The sequence below is a fragment of the Acomys minous genome (assembly GCF_964271855.1).
Source record: "Acomys minous genome assembly, chromosome: 7".
Lineage (NCBI taxonomy): Eukaryota > Metazoa > Chordata > Mammalia > Rodentia > Muridae > Acomys > Acomys minous.
The window spans coordinates 117,625,176-117,647,896 of NC_140488.1; the positions used below are offsets into that span (position 1 = coordinate 117,625,176).

At 40.0% G+C, this 22,721-nt stretch overlaps 1 protein-coding gene across 3 annotated transcripts in view; it reads right to left on the minus strand.

Moving 5' to 3' along the window:
* The window catches only part of SLC9A7 (solute carrier family 9 member A7), a 161,599-nt gene that overhangs the window by 79,917 nt on the left and 58,961 nt on the right, over window positions 1–22,721 (minus strand). For all 3 annotated transcript variants that reach the window (XM_084790040.1, XM_084790039.1, XM_084790038.1), the window contains exons 2-3: window positions 10,891–11,090; window positions 7,910–7,987 (exon numbers count right to left, since the gene is read on the minus strand). In XM_084790040.1, coding sequence (XP_084646166.1) covers window positions 7,910–7,987; window positions 10,891–11,090 — 278 coding nt within the window. The remainder of the gene's footprint in view (window positions 1–7,909; window positions 7,988–10,890; window positions 11,091–22,721) is intronic.

Sequence of the window (22,721 nt, forward strand, 5' to 3'; positions counted from 1 at the left end):
TATACTTGGAAGCCTGAAAAAGAGGACAGTGTAGAAGGGAATAGAAAACTGAGAATGGTAATGAGTTCAATTCAAGATGGTCCTGTTTGTATAGGAAAAAAAAACCATAACCAGTGTTAAGATGTAGTGAAAAGCACAAGATGTAGAAAGTTGCAAGATTACAATATCTCGTTGGTTGGTTCTACATATTCAAAAGTTACCTTCAAACTCAACACACACAAAAATACATGCACACATATATTCACTTCTTATAAGTCATCAGGTCCATGGGGTCTTCTGATGGAGGGAAAGTTATACCTGCTCTTTTTTTAAATATAGTTTATTCATTTATTCATATTACATCTCAATTGTTATCCCATCCCTGTATCCTCCCATTCCTCCCTCCCTCCCGCTTTCCCCCTACTCCCTTCCCCTATGACTGTGACTGAAGGGGACCTCCTCCCCCTGTATATGCTCATAGGGGTTATACATGCTCTTAAGATCTTTTAGCAACACACAAAGGCAATTCCTATTTGAAATTCAGAACTACTTAATAAAAATAGATAAGTAAAATCTTCCAAACACCCTAGTTAAACAAAAACATCAAAACCTTAGCCTTTTTTCTTTTTTAGCTTTTTTCAAGACAAGGGTTTCTCTGTGTAGCCCTGACTGTCCTGGACTCGCTTTGTAGACCAGGCTGTCCTCGAACTCACAGGGATCTGCCTGCCTCTGCCTCCTGAGTGCTGGGATTTAAGGATACCAAAGACCCAGTATGCCAGCTGAGCAATATCAGAGAAAGAGAGCACTGACAACATCAGGCTACACGAGCAAAGGAGAGCAGTTGTCCTTCGTTCCATGTCTCAGACAATCGAAGGCCCAGTTCTCATCTTTCCACAATGCTCATCCCTCTGGGGCTCAGATTTCAAAAGAATGTTTACTGCCGTTATGTGACCTGCTCAGAAGAGATTCTTTCCAGGACATGTCATGCGAACAGTCACCAAATAAAGGTGTTAACCCTGTCTTAAGTCTTTTTTAAGCTATTGCATTTATATGGCAACATTTTTTTGGGGGGGAGTCAGATTTCAAAAATATTAACAACTGTGATTCCAATAAAACCTCCATTGAAGAGGCTGGTAAGATGGCTCAGTAGGTTACAACACTTTCCACCAATCCTGATGACCTCCGTTCAATCTCTGAGACCTCCACTGCAGAAAGGGAGAACTGACCCATTCAAGTTGTCCTCTGACTTCTACTTACATGCATTCACATACACAGGCACCCAAATAAATAAAAGTATAATGATTTTTTTAAAAACTTCCATTAATGGCTTATCCAAGAAAATGCTAGGACCAATGGCATTCAGGTGACATACCCAGATACAACTTGCAATCTCAGATGGATTTTTGCTCTGTACTCAATGTCAGAACATGGTTCAAGGATGGAGTTGTGTGAAAAGAATTATGAGAGCTTGTAAGAAAACGCAAAAAAACAAAACAAAAAACAGGACTAGAGTCTTGTGACCTCTGTTCTTTCTAAACACTGCTTTGTTCTTGAAATGTGTTTTTGTGCCTTTCCCAGGTGTAGTAAATAGGGTTTACTTCAGATTACCCATTATCTTACTTTTGTTAGTCAAAAAAAATGTTTCCAGTCACAGTCTGTCCTTAAGTTTGTACACAGCCTGAAGTCATGTGAACTTTAGTCATGTGACCTTGCTTAACTGTCTAAGTTAGGGTTACTATTGATGTGATTAAACACCATGACCAAAGCAACTTGGGAAGGAATGAGTTTATTTTACCCATACCTCCATCTAACAATCCATCGTCAAAAGCAGTGAGGGCAGGAACTCAGCCAGGGAGGCAGGAGCTGGTACAGAGGCCATGGAAGGGTGCTGCTTACTGGCCTGCTCTCCATGGCTTGCTCAGCCTGCTGTCTTATAGAACCCTGGACCATCTGTCCAAGAATGACACCACCCACAATAGGTTAGGTCCTCCCTATCAATCACTAAGAAAATGACTTACAGCTGGATCTTATGAAGGCATTTTCTCAATTGAGGCTCCCTCCTTTCAGAGAACTCTAGCTTGGGTTAAGGTGACATAAAACTAGCCAGCACATTAACTCTCAGAATATAAATTTCTGATGCTATAAATAAAGTTGGCTATTGCAGGAGACTTTAGTCCCCCTCATTTTTAGGCTCCATTCTCTCAGATTCACACCACCAACTAGAGAGGTGGCACTCAGTTTTCTTTTGGGCAATTATTCCCAGAGTTAATAGAAAGACAGATAAATTCATATTTGTGATATTAGCTAAAGCACAAAACCAGAAATGTAAATCTACAAAAATATAACCATAATATATTCCAGGATCTCAATCTTTCCTCTCTCCATTACACACAAATTGGTCATTTCTCATTCAAACCTGGTGAACTAAATTAAATACAAATAGGCAAAACACTATGAATATAACATTTATATAATTCCTGATTGTTTCATGGTTCTTCTTGTTGAAGGTAGTTTATTGTATATGTGTGTAATAATATAAATATATATGTAAATAAGAAGAAGAAGAAAAGCTATGGCATATGCTTACATATTATATCAGCATTTAAATGCAAATTTCATAATATACAAAGTAGTTTCATATAGACTAGCTCATCCGATTCTCAAAGCACCCCTGTAGGGTTTCACTCAAATTTGTTTGCTTGTTTGTTTGGGCCATACTGGAGACTGACTTAGGATATTAGGGAAGTGCTTTAAGACTGAGCTAAATCATCAGCTGTTGTTTTGCTCTTTAAACAGAGGGATTTACCCCATCACCCAAGCTGGCTTTAAACTAGTGGAAGTCCATTTGCTTTTTCCTCCCCAGTGCTGAGATTATAGGCATAAGCTGCCATATGCAGCTCTTAAACCATCTTCCATGAGAACAATCTAAGGTTCTAAGCCATGGTTTGAGTTGCCTAAAGTCATCCATCTACCAAATTATGACCAGGAACTAGACAGCCAGTCTCTGGACTTCAACCCATAGCTTTTTTAATCCCCACCACTCTGCTTTGTGAGGAGAAAGGAAGGACAGGAGTTACTTGAAGACTAGACCTTTCTTCCTATTTTTATGTGTCTACAATATAGTCATGATTGACACCTACTTTTCTCTCTCAGGCACAGAATGGCAAGCAGAGAAAAGAAAGGAGATAGTGTCATGCCCAAGTAAAGCCTTCAAGAGCAGGGTTCACTTTTGGTGAAATCCATTGGACATCCCACTTAGTAGTGTATCATTCTCAGCCTTATATTCCTACTGCTGGGAAAGTACTATTCTCTTCCATTTCCATCACTGTTGTGGTGTGTGTGTGTGTATGAGAGAGTGTCACAAAAAATTGCCTAGATGGTTTTTCCAATAGTAATGCCTATAAACAAAGCACAAACAGTAGCACAAAATCAAAGGCAAAGCCAATAGGAACTTTTTCAAGGTAGAAATAAGATGAGTATCTGCAAAGGTGTATAGAACATACATAAATCACATGATCCAAATGTATCCATTCATTAGTTAACATTAGCTAAATGGTAAAATCTTTCTCACCCATGTAATCAACACTAGGTGCCATCAGAGGTGGCAAGCACAGTAACAACCACCAATCTGGTAACTTTAGAAGGATTGAAAGGCACTAATGATTGGTAACACAGAAAGCTAATATGTCAAAAGGAAGTTCAATTTAATAGGGAAAGCTTGTTATTTGGGTTTCTTTTAAGAAAACAGAGCTGATGAAGGGAAGGGTGTACAAAAATAAGGTGTTTTCAACCATTAGAAAGACTTTCATAAGCTATGATATGCTTTCATTTTTATTTAAAATAAATTTATTCATCACCCATTTGACCCAAAGAAGAGTTCCCAAAGTTTGCACTGAGGGGAAAAATAATAGTCATTATACCTATAATAACCATGTCCTATCTATTATGTGTCAATAAATGATGTAAAGATTCAGATGACTTTGGCAACTTTAAAAATGACCTGGGAAAGGATACGTTTGAGATGTTTTATGTGGAAAACCTGCATCTAGCACAAAGAAACAACCCTGAGCCTTGCACTGGACAGAGAAACCCTAGCTTTGACTTAGTTCTGCATTGACTGCATATTCTCGCCTGCAGCATTAATCATTCTGAGTGTTTTCAACATTAACGAGACACAGGACCCTTTCTACAATCTGAAATGTGTGTGTGGAAACACACAGCAGCCTGTTCCTCAGGTATGCAGCAGCCCAGCCCTCTGGAGTTCTCTCCTGTCCCAGTGCAATGCAGAAAGGAGGGATTACTTCATCTATGAAAGGGAACACTTGTTTGACTTTGACCTGAAGTCTTAAATGTTTTTGTACAAGACTGGATGACTGTTCGTGTCCCTCCTTTCTCCATACTGTAAGTGAAAGAGTCAGCCTTTGTCCTGCACAGTGGTTTCTAGGACCCTTCCATTCTAGCCTCCCTAACTCTGACTGAGCTGAAAGCTAAAAGCCCTTGTCTTTCTTCAATTCATGAAGTACTTATGGAGAATCATTACTAAGGGCTAAACTTCATACTCCAATAACTTTGCCAGGGACTTTGAAGCATAAATTAATTGTTTAATCATGAGCTAAACCTTTGTGTTGATGTGCAACCATCATTATTTTCTTAAAGATCTGTGAATATTCACATTGCCATAGAAACAGAAACAAATATGTAGAGTCCCTGTACCTAGTTGATACTCCATTAATGGTTTAAAACCAAGGAGTGGTTTTGACAGAAAATCCAATAGGTTGGGAAGGCATCCTCTCCTAAAGGGAAATGGGAAGTCTTCCATCTTGTATTTTCTGGAAGAGTGTTTGCAGGGATTCTTTTATTTCTTCCTTAAATGTCAGGCCTAGTTCACTAATGAAGCCATGTAGGTTTGTAGGTAGGTTTTTTAATTATTAATTTAGTTTTTTAGTTGACTACAGAGCTATCCAAGTTTTCTATATTATCTCTGGTCAGTTTTGTTGATTTGTATTATTCAAGGAATCTGTCCATTTCACTTGTCAAATGTACTAGAACAAGAGCTAGAAAGACACCTTAGTCTATAATGTACTTGCCATGGAAGCATGGAGACCTTAATTTGATCTCCGACATTCACATAAAACAAAAGCTGGGAAGATGGCTCAGGAGTAAAATCTCTGGGCATGGCCGTGTGTTCCTGTAGCCCCAGCATTGGAAGGCAGAGACAGTTGGCTAATGAGATCTTGCTGGTCAGCCATCCTAGCCAAACAGTGAGTTTCTGGTTCCATGAGAAATCTTATCTCAATGCAATAAGTTAGAGAGTAACAGAAGGAAACCTTTGAGATCCTCCTCAGACATCTGTATGCATGCAAACAGGTACACATACCTACACACACACACACACACACACACACACACACACACACACACACACACCGTGGGCATAGTAGTGCACACTTAATCCCAGTGCTGAGGAGGTTGAATAAAAGCAGATCCCTGGAACTCCCTAACCAAACAGTCTAGCCAACTTAGAAAGATTTAGCCAGTAACAGACTCTGTCTCAAAAAACCAAAAAGAAAAACAAACAAACAAACAAACAAAAAACAAAAACAAATGAGGTCTATGGTGCCTGAAGAATGACACCTGAGGTTGACTTCTCCCTCCCTTATATAATTCAGTGGCACAAAACTGTTCTGAGTACTCCTTTCTTATCCACTGAATGTCTAATTATATTCTGTAGTAATACCCTCTCTTATGTTCCTAGTACAGTTTTCCCAATTAATCTAGCCAGAATTTCTTCATTTAGAGGTCATTTTCTAGTTCATAAAGATGTGGTTGCGTTTTACCGTCAGCCAAGATCTCTCATCTCTAGACCTGGAAAGTCTATCTCTCATCCTCCATCAGAGCTGAAATAGCTCTGCGGCTGCTATCCTTGGAAGGCCTTTGGGGACCAAATCTTCACACAGTATTCTCATGACAGATAGATAGATAGATAGATAGATAGATAGATAGATAGATAGATAGATAGATAGATCTGCCTATGTTTTGTTAAAGTACTCATTTTTCTCAAATAAATAGCTGTTTGAGCTTAAGATGCTGTCAAGTATGTCAAATACAATGTTTCTCTATAAGGGGAACAGTTAAGTTCTTTAAAACTTGTCTTTTTTACTTTGGACTAACAGTGGATTAACTGAGGTTGAAAAGATGGTATAAGAAAGGGGGTCTGCTCAAGCTATTGCATTACTCAAGGACAACACAATAGTAAACATCAAACCCCTACTCTGATCTACCCAATGGACAGGACATTCTCCATAGTTATGTGGAGAGTGGGGACTGACTCTGACATGAACTCTGGTGCTCCATATTTGACCACTTCCCCTTGGTGGGGAAGCCTGGTGACACTCAGAGAAAGAATAATCAGGCTACCAAGATGAGACTTGATAGCCTATGACCGTATAGTGGGGGAGGAGGTCCTCCTCGGTCACAGACCTAGGGGAGGGGAATAGGGTGAAAGCGGGAGGGAGGGAGGAATGGAAGGATACAAGTGATGGGATAACAATTGAGTTGTAATCTGTATAAATTAATAAAATTTTAAAAATAAAGGGTTTGTGTACCATTCATCCATTTCCCACCCACCCCACTGACTATATCTTCTGTAACCATAGAAAAGGGTCCAAAACTAGGAAACTGACACTGGTACAGTTTCAATGCAATTTTATCACATGTATGGGTTGTATAACTACTACCACAGTCATGACACAGAACTGACCTGGAGTATAATACTCATCTAGCATGTATGCAAGGCTATCCATTCCGAAATCCTTGGTACCACAAAAATACTGTGTAACATACAGAAACATTCCATGACTAAAAAAAAATGTCACTTGTGGTCTCCTCAAACTCTACCTTACCATCATACTTAAGATTAGGCAACCACAAATTTGTTCTCTGTTTGTATAATTTGGTTGTTTCTGTAATGCTACATAAATAAAGTAATATAGTATACAACTTGGATTGTCTGACTCAGCAGAATGCCTACACGGCCCATCCAGATTGGACATCAATCATTTTTTCCATGTGATTGCTCAGTATTTTTCTATGGAACGGGTGATACTCAACAGTTTGTTTAACCACCACCCACAGGAAGGCATTTTGGTTGTTTGAGGGTTTTGTCTTACAAATAAGGTAGCACAAAGAACAAGGCACAGGTTTTTGTGTGAACACAAGTTTATTTTCTTTTCAACAAATCCTCAGCAGTGAAGCTGTTAGGCCTTAAAACATCTTTGACTTCAGTTTGACAATAATTAACACTTTGTGTGCCAAAGTGGCAGTTGGGAAGGGCTCTAGATTTTAAAACAGAAATGGACCACTGACAATGTGCCAACTATGGTCTCTGAGAAGGTACAGAACACAGAAATCTGAGCGTTAAGGAGAAAACCGGAAAATTATCCAGGTCAACACTAAGACTTCCATTCTGCCTCAAAAAAAGGAAAAGAAAAGAAAAGAAAAAGAAAGAAAGAAAGAAAGAAAGAAAGAAAGAAAAGAAAAGAAAAAACAGTCTAGACGGGAATCCCCTAAAGAACACTTAAAAATAGTGATAGGAAGGGTGAAGTTTAGCTCTTCACAGTTGATGGCTTCTGGCAGCAGTGTGGGTGGGAAGGACTCAGTTTTCTCTAAGGGGCTTCCCACTGGGATTTTGACCATGCTTAAATGAGTATATGGGCAGCACAAATTGGACTTGGTATCTTTTTTTTTCTCTTCCCCCCTCCCCCACTTCTTTTTTCTGGGAGATCATAGGGTGGAAGGTGGATCCAGGAGGAGGACTGGGAAGTGAGTGTGATCAGGGTGTACTATATGAAATTCCCAAATAATCATAACAAGAGTGTATTGAACAAAAAAAAGAGAAACCTTTTACAAAATTACTGGTAAATGGTCATACCTTCTTTAAACTGTATCCAGCATGGAAAATAATCGGAGGCAGCAGAATGTTGAAAAATACCTCTGGATCAAATGTGACCTGAAAGTTTAAAAAGAAAACAGTCCAATTTCAGATAAAAGTCAACTGATTAGATAATATTTGTTTAATAGTGCATGCCATTGACTAAAGTGCCTATTGGGAACAAAAGTCATCAATGTGCTAAATCATTATGTCAAAAAATCCACAATTGCCCTACTCCTACCCCACTCCAGCACTTCTGATTCCGGTAATCTGTTTTCATACATATTAAGTCACAACAGTCTGAGGCAATCTCGGGAACTCATCGAAATCTGCTGCCAATGTTTTTCAACAGACAATAAAAACATCATGATTTTCATCACATATCCATGGAGGCATAATTGCACTAAAAACGCTGTTGTGAGTCTTTATTAACTTCCCAGACCATTCATGTAACCCTTTATAGACATACTCCTACGCCATGTAAGGGCGCAGAGTTCAGAAATACTTCATGTGACCTAGACAAAGGTATTAGCAAGGTCAGCCACATCCTGATCATTTGATGGCGGAGTAGTTGTTAATGATAAGGAACTTGCACTGACACTTCTACACAGACGATCATAGTACAGCTAATGGAACTACTTCATGTTCCATTATATATTTATAAATTTTATAATTTATAAACATGCTGAACTTTTTCAGGGGAGAAGGGTAGGCTAAATATTTAAAATTATTAACTTACATAAAAGTCAATCTACCCACATAAATAAAGCTTTAATATTGATTTCTTGCCTATCCTGGAAATCATGCACATGAGAGATATATAGTCTTTTTTTTCTGAAACATTTCTGCTACTCCGCCATCAAATGAAAAATAATGCTTTCAGCCAAGTATAATGGTGAAAGCCTCTCATTCTAGCACTGAGGAGGCTGAGGCAGGAGGACAGTGAATTTGAGATGAGCCTGAACTACATTTTAAGACACTATCTCAAAAGAAAATGAAATGGAATTTTTGAAATTGAAAAACAATGCTTGTACTTAAATTCTAAAACAAACTTTCCTTCCTTTGAAGATTACATAAGTCTTTGGCATTCATCATTAGTAAGTAAGCGCTCAAATATTTGCACGCTATGTCAACAAAGCCATGAAGAACTATGAATTATATTTCAGCAGACTAAGCTAAAAGGGGAATTAAAAAGATAACTGCCATGTGGCAGTGGCATATGCCTTTAATCCCAGCACTCAGGAGGCAAAGGCAAGTAGATGGATCTCTGTGAGTTCGAGGCCAGCCTGGTCTACATTCTGAGTTCCAGGACAGCTAGGGCTACACAGAGAAACCCTGTCTGAAAAAAGCAAGAAAGAAAATGGAGGGCAGGGGAAGGAAAGCAAAGAGAGGGGAAGGGAGAGAAAGGGAAGGAAAAGGGAGGGGAGGGAAAGGGAGGAGAGGGGAGAAAAGAAAGGGAGAAAGGAATAAAGGAAGGAAGGAAGGAGAAAGGGGGTTCTTTTTTAAGTTAAGGTTAAAAGTAAAGAGTAAAATGATGCAGTTGGTGAAACAAGGCAAGAGGGAATATACAAAGAGGTTGTGCAATCCGCAGTTTATGTTGGCTACAGATCCTAGCCAGTTAAGCAGGTCAGAAAGCTAAAGTAACAAAGTTAAAATCTGGCTCTTTTGCCCAGTGGCTGGTTTACCACATTTGAAGCCATCTCCATAAGGAGTTTCTTTGATGTTCACCATCATCTTTGAGGTAGGCTGGATGTTACCAGGAGCTAACCTGTCCTACTGCTAATGAATATTTAAAATAATAAAAAACTTCTTTAAATATATGTCTCTGAGGTTTTTTATTAATACCTTATCTAACTATTTTGCCTTATCTATCTGTAGAATCATGTCTATTTGTTAAACCTAGGATGTATATTCTTGTGCTAAATGTAAGCATGACCATGATTTGATCAGTTAACAATTTACTTGTATTACTTAATTATCCTAAACAGCCTATGATAGCACTTTCAAAGTATTGGAAGTAGACCTTGTATTATAATTGAGTTGCATGGGTACAATACCTCATACTAGAGTAAAAATATATATAGTGTGTGAAGAATAATCTTAAATTTGAATTCTATACCAATGTTTCAAAATTAAATTTATTTTGCATTAATATACACAAATCTCTACCAATGAATTGAAAACAACCTTGTGAATAACAATTAAGGCCATAAGTTGAGTAGATTAATCTACTTTTGTCCTATCATTCCTTGTTTTGGCCACAGATAGGATTCAGCCTAATAGGAAGCTTGGATGCAGGCAGAGTCGATGGCCAAACTCTACCAAGACATGGTAAGCAAGTCCTCAGTAGTTCCTGCCTCACAAATATGTCTGTCAGATATATTGGACCAGAAGGCCAAAGATGATGCTCCAACGTTATAGAGAGTTTTGGTGACTGTTCAGGCAGCAAACTGTCTCTGTTGTTTTTTCATTTTGGAACCTACTAACCTGCATTCCCTGTTTACTCAGGTAATCAATTTTTATTCCTTCTCAAGTTTCTGATGGAGTTCAAGACCAGGTAGCTTAGTTTTACAATGAAGCTTAGTTGTTTAAGGGTTAAGATGTTTTTAGGTCTAGATAAATGTATTAAGTTGGTAGAGAACATTCAGAATTTTAGACTCACCAAGATAGGAAAGATGTTTTCTCCAAGGTTGCCAAATACAAATAGCCAAAACACTATGAATGTAACATTTATATAATTCCTGATTGTTTCTTGGTTCTTCCTGCTGTATGTAGTTTATTGTATATGTGTGTAATAACATAAATATATATGTAAAAAAAATCAGGCTCTTCTCCTCATCCTGACCCAGAAGCACCCTACAAAACTGTAAACCAGGAATGTGACAGATAGGCCAGTGCTTTGGGAGGATTTCTCTCCTCCAGGTCAATATGAATCCACGGACTCAACAAGCTTTTCCCAGACAGTCACGGTACCAACTCACCTTGCGCAGCATGTCATTCTGCTCCACACTGTTGATCTTGCCAGGGCTGATTTCTCCTTTCAGCGTGTATTCAAAGAACTTCCCACTAACATTCACCAATAAGGTGCTAAAGGCTCTGTCTTCCTGAGTACAGCTGAGTGATTTGTCATGACCACTGGTAGCAGGGGTGCCATACCTCAGGATCACTCCGACAATGAGCCCTAAAAGAGGGTGACACACATTAAAAAAAAATTAGTCCTGGCTTACCGTGCAGTCATTTATGGAGGGGCAGCCATGCAGCTCAGTTAAGTCTACCCACTTTTCTGAATTTTTCAGAAAAGCTATTCTCCCCTTTCTTTTTTGTCTCTCTCTTCCAGAAACTGGCCAAAGACAAAGTATGCTTTCTCTGGTGTTCTTTTTCCCTCTTTGTCTGAAACTATCTCCCTTTTGTCATGGGGCTACTTGCCCAACCTCCAAGCTCAACTCCAAAAGCATGACTGTCTATCTTCCTCTTTTTCCATCTACCTCCTCTGGGCAGATGCTGAGATTTCCACATCACCTATGCTGGGATTATAAACACAAATAAAATTATCATTGAACTTGTAAAGTCAGTCATGTGGCAAAACAAGAAATATAGAAGGGATAACACTGCTGACTTAGCCCCTCAGCCACCAGGAGGATTAAACAGAACACTGGCTAATACGGCCCTATGAACAGACGCAATCCTTCTTCTGGTTCACGTCTCATTTTTGAAGCTTTGAATAGAGACGATGAGGTGGGGGAAAATATAGACTGTTTTCTGTCCAGAACAGAAAGAAGAACTACTGAGTCTTCCCCCCCCCCGTACCCCTCCCACAACACAAGTATCTCTCAAGCCAGTCCCAGTGCCATCTGCTAGGGAGGACCTGCCCACTGGAATTTTTAGTTGCTATAAATGTCGCATGCCTTTGCCGCACACAAGAGGTAGACGAGGGGAAAAATAGTTTTGCTTAGGTCATCCCAAGCACTGAGGATCATGGAGAAAGTAATTATAGCCACTGGGAGGCTAAGTGTTGCAGTATAAACTTAACCAGTCATGATTTAGGGCTGTGTCACTGCTTCTCAAGGCTACCAATTTAAAATGATGTTCTTAATAATCTCATCCTGGCCAACTATGAAACAACCTTTAAACCTTAGAGGTATAAGAAAAGTCACAGTTCATTTTTAAAAGCCTCTTTATCATTATCAAAAAAGAAGTACTAAAGAAAACAAAGACGCCCATAATGCAGACGCTAGCGAACAGGCAAAAGACAAGCACTTCTTCGGTGTCGATCTTCCAGCCAGGTCCTATGGCTGAATTTCCATTCATCTTTTCCTATCCAGTGACAAATCAGATGATGACAGAGACGGCCATGCAGAATTTGCTCAGCACCGCTCTGCACAGCCTTAGGAACATGCTTCTCAGCCAGCACTGTTGTGGCTAGCTTGGTTCTGGATTTCTGGGCATCTATGCTCGTAAGTGAAGCTGTGAGCTACCTATAGCAGGGTGGCTGCTGGTCACATTTCTCTTTATTTCCATGATCTTCCTCATCACTGCTCCAGCAAGGTCTGATATATACTCAGTCTCTGGTAGTTCTCACTCTTAAACACTGATAAACACCTAGGGCTCCTCTGCACGGAGCAGGAAGGCAGTATATTGTGTACACCATCGGTTCTAGTGTTTAGGAGCAGTGAACAAACCATCTGCTATAGAACTCTGGCCTCCAGGTGCAATATGGATATTGCAATGTAAAGGTAATTGTACTCTCCTGGATCTGTTGTTCTCTGGGAAGCTGCTTCCTCCACTAACCCAGGCCTAGACTGTTTTCATCCTCTGAGACTTACTGCTTAACAAGCTCACCCTTAATTGTTCTCTCTGAGCTCTGGGCTGGCTGGTTCAACTCAGCTGTTCTGGCTCCAACTCTTCTCCTAGCTGATTAATTTAGTGTGGCTTCTCTCTTGGCACAGAATTAATCTGCTTGGCCTCAAACTAACTCAGCAATCTGCTCTAATCTGGCTACTTCTCATTTTCTGGCCTGTTCTATCTTCACCTGAGTTCTCTGCAACTCATCTCTCTATTACTGTCCTGGTTAAAAAACAAACAAACAAAAAAACCCTGCCTCCTCTCTCTGAAAAACTGCCTCTTAAGGAGCTTCCCTTTCCCCTCTCTTCTCGTGAGAGTTGGGCGTATCCTATTCTGTCAAATCTTCTCTGATTGGTCACCTTTTCTGCCACTCAATTAGACATTACTTTCAAACATGAGTGCTTCCTTCTAGAAACCTTTGTTTGGGATTAAAGGCATGTATCACCACATCTGGATCTAAGATTTTCTTTACCTGATTCTTGCTCTATACCAGGCTGGCCTTGAACTCGGATATGTTTGCCTCTGTCTCCTGGATTAAAGGCATGTTTGCATTCCGGGTGGATCACACAGACCTAGGAGATCTTTGGATGTGATCTCTTGCCAGAACAGGCATGCTCTAAATTAACATTCCTCTATACTGCCATCTTGAAATTGGAGCAGTTGTGATTACTCACACACACACTTCACAATATTCGACCCACAAACATATCCTTGTAGAAGCTGCCACTGGAATAAACATGGTAAGTTAATTTCTGAGGAGAAGGAGTCTTCTTCAATGGTACAGCTATGCCTAAGTTGTCCATGCTCCTATAGCAACTCTTTCATTCATGCTCCTGTAAGGAACCCCAATGAAACCCACTACTTCACAAAGCTACACCAGTAGAATTGTTTCTTTGCTCTGTTATCAGAGCCCTAACTAAGGTGAAGAAAACTCACACAGCCCCTTCATTCTCATTTGCATTATTCTGCTCATTCCTCCGGTGACTGTGTGGTCCCATGCCCTCATGGCTCCAGTGTGCCTGCATCTCGGCTGCCTCTGCACCCTTTTCTCCTTTAACAGTGCAAAATTCCATAAATGTTCTACCCTCTTGGATGCAAGGATATTCCTTAGGGGTTATTCTTTTCTGTGGCAATCTGGTGAACAAGTTACATTTATTGGTATCCTGTGGGTGAAACCATATGCATCTGACTCTCTCGTCTGTCTCTGTCTCTCTTCCTCCCCTTCTTTCTCTGAGAAAGAGACAAAGAAAAAGCACTTCTCTCTCTCTCTCTCTCTCTCTCTCTCTCTCTCTCTCTCTCTCTCTCTCTCTCTCTCTGTGTGTGTGTGTGTGTGTGTGTGTGTGTATGATATGAATGAATGCAGGGGCATACACAGAGATCAGAGAACAACTTTGGGTGTCAGTCGTGGCCTTCTACTTTGAGATGAGACCTCTCTTTTTGCTGCAGCATTCACCAGCCTGCCTGGCCAGTCGCTTCTGGGTAAACTTTGTCTCTCCACCTCTCATCTCCAGAAGCACTGGGATTATAGGTATACCACTATGATCATCTGGTATGTAAGATCTTGGGATTTGAACTCAGATCCTTACACTTGCTTTGCTCACTGAGCCACCTCCCCAGACCAATAAGCTTCTTTTATTGAACCATCTTATTGTCTCTTTCCCTTTGGGGGGGTTGTTTTTTGTTTGTTTGTTTGTTTGTTTTTCTGAGACAGGATTTCTCTGTGTAATAGCCCTGGCTGTTCTAGACTCTAGACCAGGCTTACCTTGAACTCACAGAGACCCTCCTGTCTCTGCCTTCCAGATGGTGGGATTGAAGTCCATGTGCCACCACACCTAGCTTCATCATTGTTTCTAAACTTAAATTACAGTGACATATTGACAATGACTAGGATCAGCTGTGGCAACAGCATTTCCTTCCAAAGCTGCTGGAAGCATTCGGGCAGGAGGGTGGGGACTGCTTGATATTCTCAGGGCTTTACTCTCTAGATCTTTATAATGTCTTTTAGTCTCATGTCAATCCTTGCTTAGACAACTAAGTACTCATGAAGTGTTATTTGATGAGGCACTTCCACAGCTCTTCAGCATTTGTCATGATACACAATGTTCTGTGCTGCCTGCAGAAAGGTGACCTGTTACAGAGTTTATATTAAACATACTCATAAAGAAAAGCCAAAACACAATATTTACAGAAACTGCTTACATTAAAAGTTGCTTAACATTCCTGTTTCTTAACTGTATTTACCTCTTCATCAGCTGAACTAATGAAGAAAGTAAACTGTACTCCTAGGTCCCCACAATAAATAGTGAAAAGAGATTTTGGGGCTGGAAGTATGGCAGATCACAACTGCCTATAACTTCAGCTCCGGGTTATTCAATGGCCTCTTCTCACCTCCACAATTACTTAAAACACCTCCCTCTCCCTCTCCCTCTCCCTCTCCCTCTCCCTCTCCCTCTCCCCTCTCTCCTCTCTCCTCTCTCCTCTCCTCTCTCCCTCCCTCCCCAGTCTCTCTCTCCCTCCCTCCCCCTCATTCCCTCCCCTCATTCCCTCCTTTCCTCCCCCTTCCCCCTCCCTTCCCCCTCTCTCTTACACACACATACACAAACATGCACAAGCATGTGCACACACACAAATAAACCTTTAAACAAACAGTTATATACAAATTCTTTAATTTCACGAAATGTCTAGATTCATTAGCAAATGCTAAATATTGGTGTTTATATTTAGAAAACCTTTCCTTCTCTGCCCTGGGCCCAATGTACCCATATTGACAAAGGGAAACTGTGAGAGAAATGATGCTATGGTTCAAAATAGCAATACAAACCATCACAACAAAGGTAAATAGTTAACCCCATCCTCAGAGTTTGACCTAACTAAGGCCTATAGTATTAGTGCTAACTCATGCTATTCTCTGAGTAACTCTCCAGTTTAGATTTCGATTTCCCATCATCACACTCCATGCTGTGATACTAAATTCACAAGGAGCATTTTCTTCTTTTCTTAAATCTTTTAAAAAATGTATTCACTTTACATCCCGAGTGTAGTCCCCTCCCTTGTCTCCTCCCAGTCCAACCCTCTCTCCCTCTTCTCCCATCCCCCCTCCTGTAGTCCTCAGAAAGAGGCAACCCCCTCCCTACCAACAGACCCTAGCCTATCAATTCTCTTCAGGACTGTCTGCATCCTCTTCCTCTGTGGCCTGGCAAAGCCGCCCTGCCAGGGGAAGTGATCAACAAGTAGGCACCAGAGTTCATATCAGAGACAGCCTCTAAAGAAAGAACAGGATATCAGGGACTGCAGAGAAGTTTTTGTTGTTGCTTTGTTCTGTGTTTGAGAAAATGATTAAAAAAAAAACTGGAGACATCACGAAGAGCCTAGTTCATTTGCTGAATCTGAAGATATTTTCTGATATAAAACTGGGAAAAGACCATAACTGAAAGACTTAAAATATGTAGGGGATTTTATTTAACACTCAGAAAGTTCCGTGCTCATAAAAAAAAAAAAATATGCAGGGAGCCACAGAAGTACTGATTTCTCTGGCTCAACAGCACAGTACTCCACATTACAGAGAGAAATAAGTCTATGTCTGTGGAAAAAGAGCACAGCAGACACCAGCTGAGGAAAGGAGGGTCATTGATTTCACAGGCATATGACTAACATCAGGAAATAACTTAATTTCAACTTTTACAGAAATTAAATACATATTGAATTACTTTGACATTTTCTGTGGCTGGAAGCAAATGGTGAACTCAAAAGTACAAAAAAAATCAAGACTTTAACTTGTGGGTATGAACAAAACCTACTTTCCAACTGTCTCAGCATTCTGTACTAATGGTGTACAACTGCCAGCTCTTCCAATTTCAAGCTATAACCAAAGGACTATGGACATGTATAGACAGACATATGTATGTGTGAATATTTTGTATTTGTGCTCATTTGTAGAACAAGAAAGGAACATGGGTCAAGTGTAATTGTAAATGCCAGAAGGTCATAAAGATAACAACCCCAGTTAGTGTGGAGCCATGTTCTTTTTTTGGGACTGAGGCTGTTGAGAGAATAGATGAACAATTGGGAGAGGTGTAATTGTAGGCAGCTATCCACCAGCTGCATTATAAAAAAATGTTGATATTAATGCGACTTTATTAAAAGCAGGATAGGAACAGGTGCATGAATATACTGCTCTCTATTGAGACCTTCCCTTCCCTTATGCATGCTGCTGAGGGTGAAGGATCATCAACTTGGTTTGGCCACTACCATGCAGTTGTGTAGACTATAGTAAGGATTGTTCTGAGTCCTAATGTTTCATTTGACATAAAAAAGAAAAGAAAGCACCAAATCTTACACTGAGATGGGGAAAGACAAGGAAAATTCTGAGAAGCTGATGGGCCAGCTAATCTGGCATGTACAGGAATAAACAAGAGAGCCTGCCACAGACAAAGCAAAAATCCACACCCTAGGTTGTCCTCTGGCATTCATGTATGTACCTTCCATTTGTTTTTACACTTGTACACATATGTACTCTCATGTACACACACACACACACACACACACACACATGGGGGGAGGGGCAGGTAGAAATAACTATAGGTTGAGAATGTCTTACCTGAAATACTTGAAACTGGAGTTGTTTCTGATTTCAGAGTTATTTGCGAATTTTTGCATAGACTTTACCAATTGAGCATCCCTAATCTGGAATCAAACATTTACTGTGTTCCAAAATCCAAATCTTTTGGCTCGTCATGTCAGCACTCAAAAGATCCTGGATTTCAAGTTTTCAGATTAGGGATGCTCAACCGACATGTCAAATTCAACAACACCAAAAAAAAAGAACTCAATAAATTCTAGCAGTAACCATTGCTTTTCAGGGTTAGCGGTGGTTGACGGGACTTTGATTTTGAGAATGGATTGTTAGGGCTCTTCTCAATGCCTCCTACTCAATCTGCTACTGGGCTGGCTGCTGACACAGGGGGACGTGGTAACTGAGAGTTGTCACAGTCTCCTCCACCTGCACAGAGTAAGACTTTTGTTGCACTGATCTGGGGGGATGGATATCATCCCTATAAAAGCCACAGGCAACCCTTGTACTTGGTAAGGTTCGGCAGATTTCTTTCATGCATGTTGCCCAATTTATTACTTGACTACTTGTCCATGTTCATCGATTTTTAAATTGCATGTTTAACACTTTTATCTCAGGCAGTTGCTGTGGATCACCCACCCTAACAACATGCCATACCAGGCAACCAAAAGGAAAAGTTGGCGGGCTTGAAAGGAGTCCTGGGTGTGTTGCATCACTTTCCTGTCAGCTGCCATGCAAAGCAAGGTAATTCCACTGTTCTTCCCTAAGATCTGGCTGTTGGAAGAATGAGCACATTGTGCCAAAATCCTTCACAAAGTACCAAACCGCTGCCTGGGTGATGTTGTCCTACAAGTCTTTTGGATGAATCACTTTCCTCACATTATCTCAATTGCTATAAAGAAACCACATGTTAGAGGAGCCAAAGTTTGAAGGGGAGTTCATGTGTGGGATGGAGTATGGTAGGAAAGCTACTCATAGAAAAGCAGCTCTGGGGCTTCCCTCTTATTGAAGTCACTCTGTCCAATGGAGGAGCCAGGTGCCACAGTTTATTTGCCTGCCCCCAGCAACTTCATGAGTGTCAGTAAAAAATAAACATTTGTTTAACAATTTACCATTCTAAAAGGTTTGGGCCAGAAAAGGATTTTGAGAATATGCATAAATCTCTATAAATGCTGATCTTTATTTTAGAAGATTGTCCCAGGGATTTATCAAACATATAAATGTCAATAATAAGATGATACACACATATGATGTATCAGCAGGCAGCACTCTAGCTTGGTAAATAAATAGAAAATAAATGACTCTACCAGTCTTCCTATGAAAAGTAAGATTATTCTCTATAGAAGAATTAAAAGGCTAGGGTGCTAGGGAGATGGCTCCATCAGTAAAGTGCTTACTGTGCACGCACAAGAACCTGTGAGACCCCCCAGTACCCACATAGAAGCCAGATGCAGCAGCACAGGCCTGTAACAGCAGCACTGAGGCAGAGGAGGAGAGAAGCGGAGGCAGGTGGATCCTTGGAGCTCATTGGCCAGGCAGCCAGCCTAGCCTTATTGATGAGCTAATTGATTAGCTCCAGGCTCAGTGAGACCTTATCTCAAACATGGAGAGCAATTGGGAAAAAAAAATACCTCTGTTATCTCCACATGTATCCACGTGTACAAATGCACAAACCATATGAGTATGTATGTATTCACATACATACACCCATTAAATTTAAGACTATAAGGAAGATGGATTGCATGATGTCAAAAATGTCACTATTTAAAAATGCCCATTTCAAAGTTATTAGGAACACGAAGTTAGATAGGTAGGGAGGTGGGGAAGATATGAAGGAGTTGGGAAAGGAGAAAGAATATAATAAAAATATATTGAAAATTAAAAAAATACTCAATACAAAAAATCCATTTAAATCATAAATAACTGTCCAGTATAATTTTAAGAGGTTTAACCTGATCTGAGTCACACACCATTGGTTCTGTTACTCAACTTATGTAACATGCTCATCTCATTAGGTGACCTTCAGGTATATTATTTATGAGTAATTTTTCAGAATTGCCTGACAGCCAATCTTACCACTGAAACATCAGATGTGAAGCCCTTGATGTTTAGAGCCATAGGCCCCTATCTGTTCTCCACGGAAAACTCTCTGCTCTTTGTTTCCTACACACCTAAGGAATGACTATGACGTCCCACACTCATTTCATCCAGATCACATGTCACAGTTGTAGGCGATAATGCAAGCCCAAATATCCATTTATAAAATACCCTGCCTGTCTTAAGCTGGGTTATTCAGAGTCACCTGGGAATCCACTAAAATACAGGACCCAAGGTCTTCCATATAGCTTCTGATCTTTTGGTCTACAGTATAACTTTGGTGTTTTTTGTTTGTTTGTTTGGTTGGTTGGTTGGTTGGTTGGTTGGTTGGTCAGTTGGTTGGCTGTCTGTCTTTTAGTCCAGTTCCTATGGAAATTTACAAATGACAACTATTGTTTTCTAAGCCTTTTACCATGAGATTGCATCCACAGGTATCCATGAGGGATTGATTTCAGAACATAGCCACAGATACTAAAATCTCAAATTCCTTATATAAACTGGTAGTTCCCAAACTGAAACAATGCAAGTGTCTATCAAAACATGGCATACATATAGTGGGAAAGAAATGAAGTACTTACAACATGGATGAAGCTGAGTACTTATGTTCAGTGAAGGAAGCCAGTTATTAAAATATGCTGTATAATTCCACTTCTAAAGAGATGAAAAGAGTAGTGATGGACAGAGGCCAGGGCAGAAGGGATTCTACTAGTAGAGTCTAAAACTGACTATGGTCATGGACTGATTAATTTCACCAAAAGGCATCCATAAAATGACAATATTTATGATACATGGTAAAGTTATGTTGTAAAAATCAACAAGTGTAAATAATGACTCTTGAAAATGCAGCCATAATTCCTTCCAGTGCTACCATTCTAGGTGTTTCCATTCAAGTCTCTGTGAAACTAGGTTGTGTGTATATAGAGATGTCCAAGCTTTTGACATCGTGACTTGACATTGTCTTCCACCAACTTCACACTCAAAAACTGTACAATCAAATTACAAAATATGCACAAACAGTCTCGTGTGTTAAATAAGTTTAGGAATTAGTATTAGCTCACAGTTGTAGCTATCCTGAGATGCAAGCAGCCTTTGGGCTACAGGTTGTACTTGCCTGCTAGTAGGCTGACCTCAAATTTACTATATAGTGCAAGCTGGTCTAGACTCAGGATCTTCTTGCCTTGGTCTCTTAAGTGCTAGAATTAAGATTTCTTGAAAAAAAAAGTTGAACCAACATAAGACTAACAGTGGATATATTGTATTTCAAGACTACATAATGAATAGAGGTTTGACAGGCCAAATGCTTTATAGAATCCTAAATCTTTTAGGACCCTAAAACAAACACAGAGGGACATAAAGATGACTAAGGTGGTGAATAGGGCTCACTATACAGGAGGTGCATTTAAATTTAACTTTACTATCATTTTGCTGATGGGTCACTGTATGGAAGTGCCACTTTCTCCAAGAGGCCCTCTCTGACTCCCTAGGTTAGGTTAGTTTCCACAGCATTATACTCTCACTGTGCTACATGCTTTCTTGATAAACATGCCATACCTTCTTATGAGATTTTCATGGTCTGTTTGCCTAGCTGGCCCAACTCTCAGCTCCATAGGGGGCAGAGGGAGGTATCTATTGAATTCTCCTCTGCACATATATAAGTATCTCGCGTACTCAGTGTTGAAAATCTGTTTATTGAATGGCATTTGGATAGAGGCTGCATTATACTCAAATGTGTATTAAAGGGAGTTAGTGTCATGAGGAAACATTTCTGACTTTTGCAACTCATAGCTACAAATTTAAAATAAAGACAGTGTCACCTAGACAACAAAGATAAACCAGGATATCCTGTGTCTTTAAATCACAGATGATCTCAAAATGAAAAATCTCACCCCTATCCCCCTGAAAGCTCAACTTTTCTCTTACATGAAAGTTGCTACCAGCAAAGTGTATAGGAGCCACACACATTATACAAAACCCACATTTCCAGCCTGTAAAAAAGATCAGATATCATAGCCGAAGTTTTGCCTACTACACATAGCTCAGGAGCTGTAGATCAACTGATAAGAGTGTTTGCCTAACATGATTGAAGCCTTGGGTTCATTAGCATAAACTCAGTGTAGTAGTTCACGTGTGATATGCCTATCTGATTATCCAGTCACTGAGGATGTAGAAGCAGAAGGATCAAAATTTTAATGCTATCCTCAGTTACATCGGGAGCTCAGGACCATCTCTATCCTAAAAAAGAAAAACATTTAATTTAATTTAATTTTTAAAAAACCAACACCATGCATACACACACCAGGGAATCGGTTTAGCAGCTAAAGGTCTAGCTTTGCAAACCTGGCAACCGGAATCCCATCCCTGAAACCCACATAAAAAGATGCAGTGATTCCCATGTGTAATCCCTCTAGCATTGCTAGGGGGAGATGGGAGGCAGAGACTGGAGAATCACCTGATAGCTCACAGGCGAGCTATCCCAGAGTGATGTGTCAGATGCAACAGCAAAGCCCACACTAGTTTCACAAAGTGGAAGATGAGAACCAACTCCTACAATTTTTCTCTGGCCTCCACCTGTACACAGTGGTTGTATCTCCCTCCCACCAGTCTCCCCCCAAACCCCCCACCACACACAATGTACAATGGTAAAAATTAAAGAAATAAAACAGTTTAAAATCCTAATTTTTTCCTTGTATTCTTCCTTCTTTTATTATCTATGGATGAATTAACATTTCTTTAACCACTCATTCAGGCACCCGAAATCTTTTGGTATCAGGCCCAAGAAAGTGGGCAGGTGTTAGTAAGAAGTATTTAGCTCTCAGGAAGTGTACGCTCTAAAGGATGCTCAGTATATGATACCCTTTGAAATGACTGAGAGTACATTCTAAATGTTTCCACTCCCAAAAAGTGCCAAGTGTATGATGCGATTCACAGATTAGCTCAACTTCACTGTTTGGCGACGTACAGACATTCCAAAACAAGTTGTACACAATAAATGTATGACTTTTCATCTATATCTTTAGCACGGGGAAGGATCTGTCATTTTAAGTGTCAAAAAAAAAATACTGATATCGCCTTTATTATTTGAAAATGTGCTAGTACATAGAGCATAAATATGTTTTTATAGGAAAAAGAAACTAAACTTCACAGATGCTCTTCTTTCTCTTAAGCCTGAGACCTCCTACTGGATATAGGTACTTAGCCTGGGCCATGACTTACTCTTCAGGATGCTTAAGGTACTAATGTGGGTACATTTTTACATCTTAAGAGCTTTAACATATTAAGGTTTAAGGTTTGATCTTTTAAGTA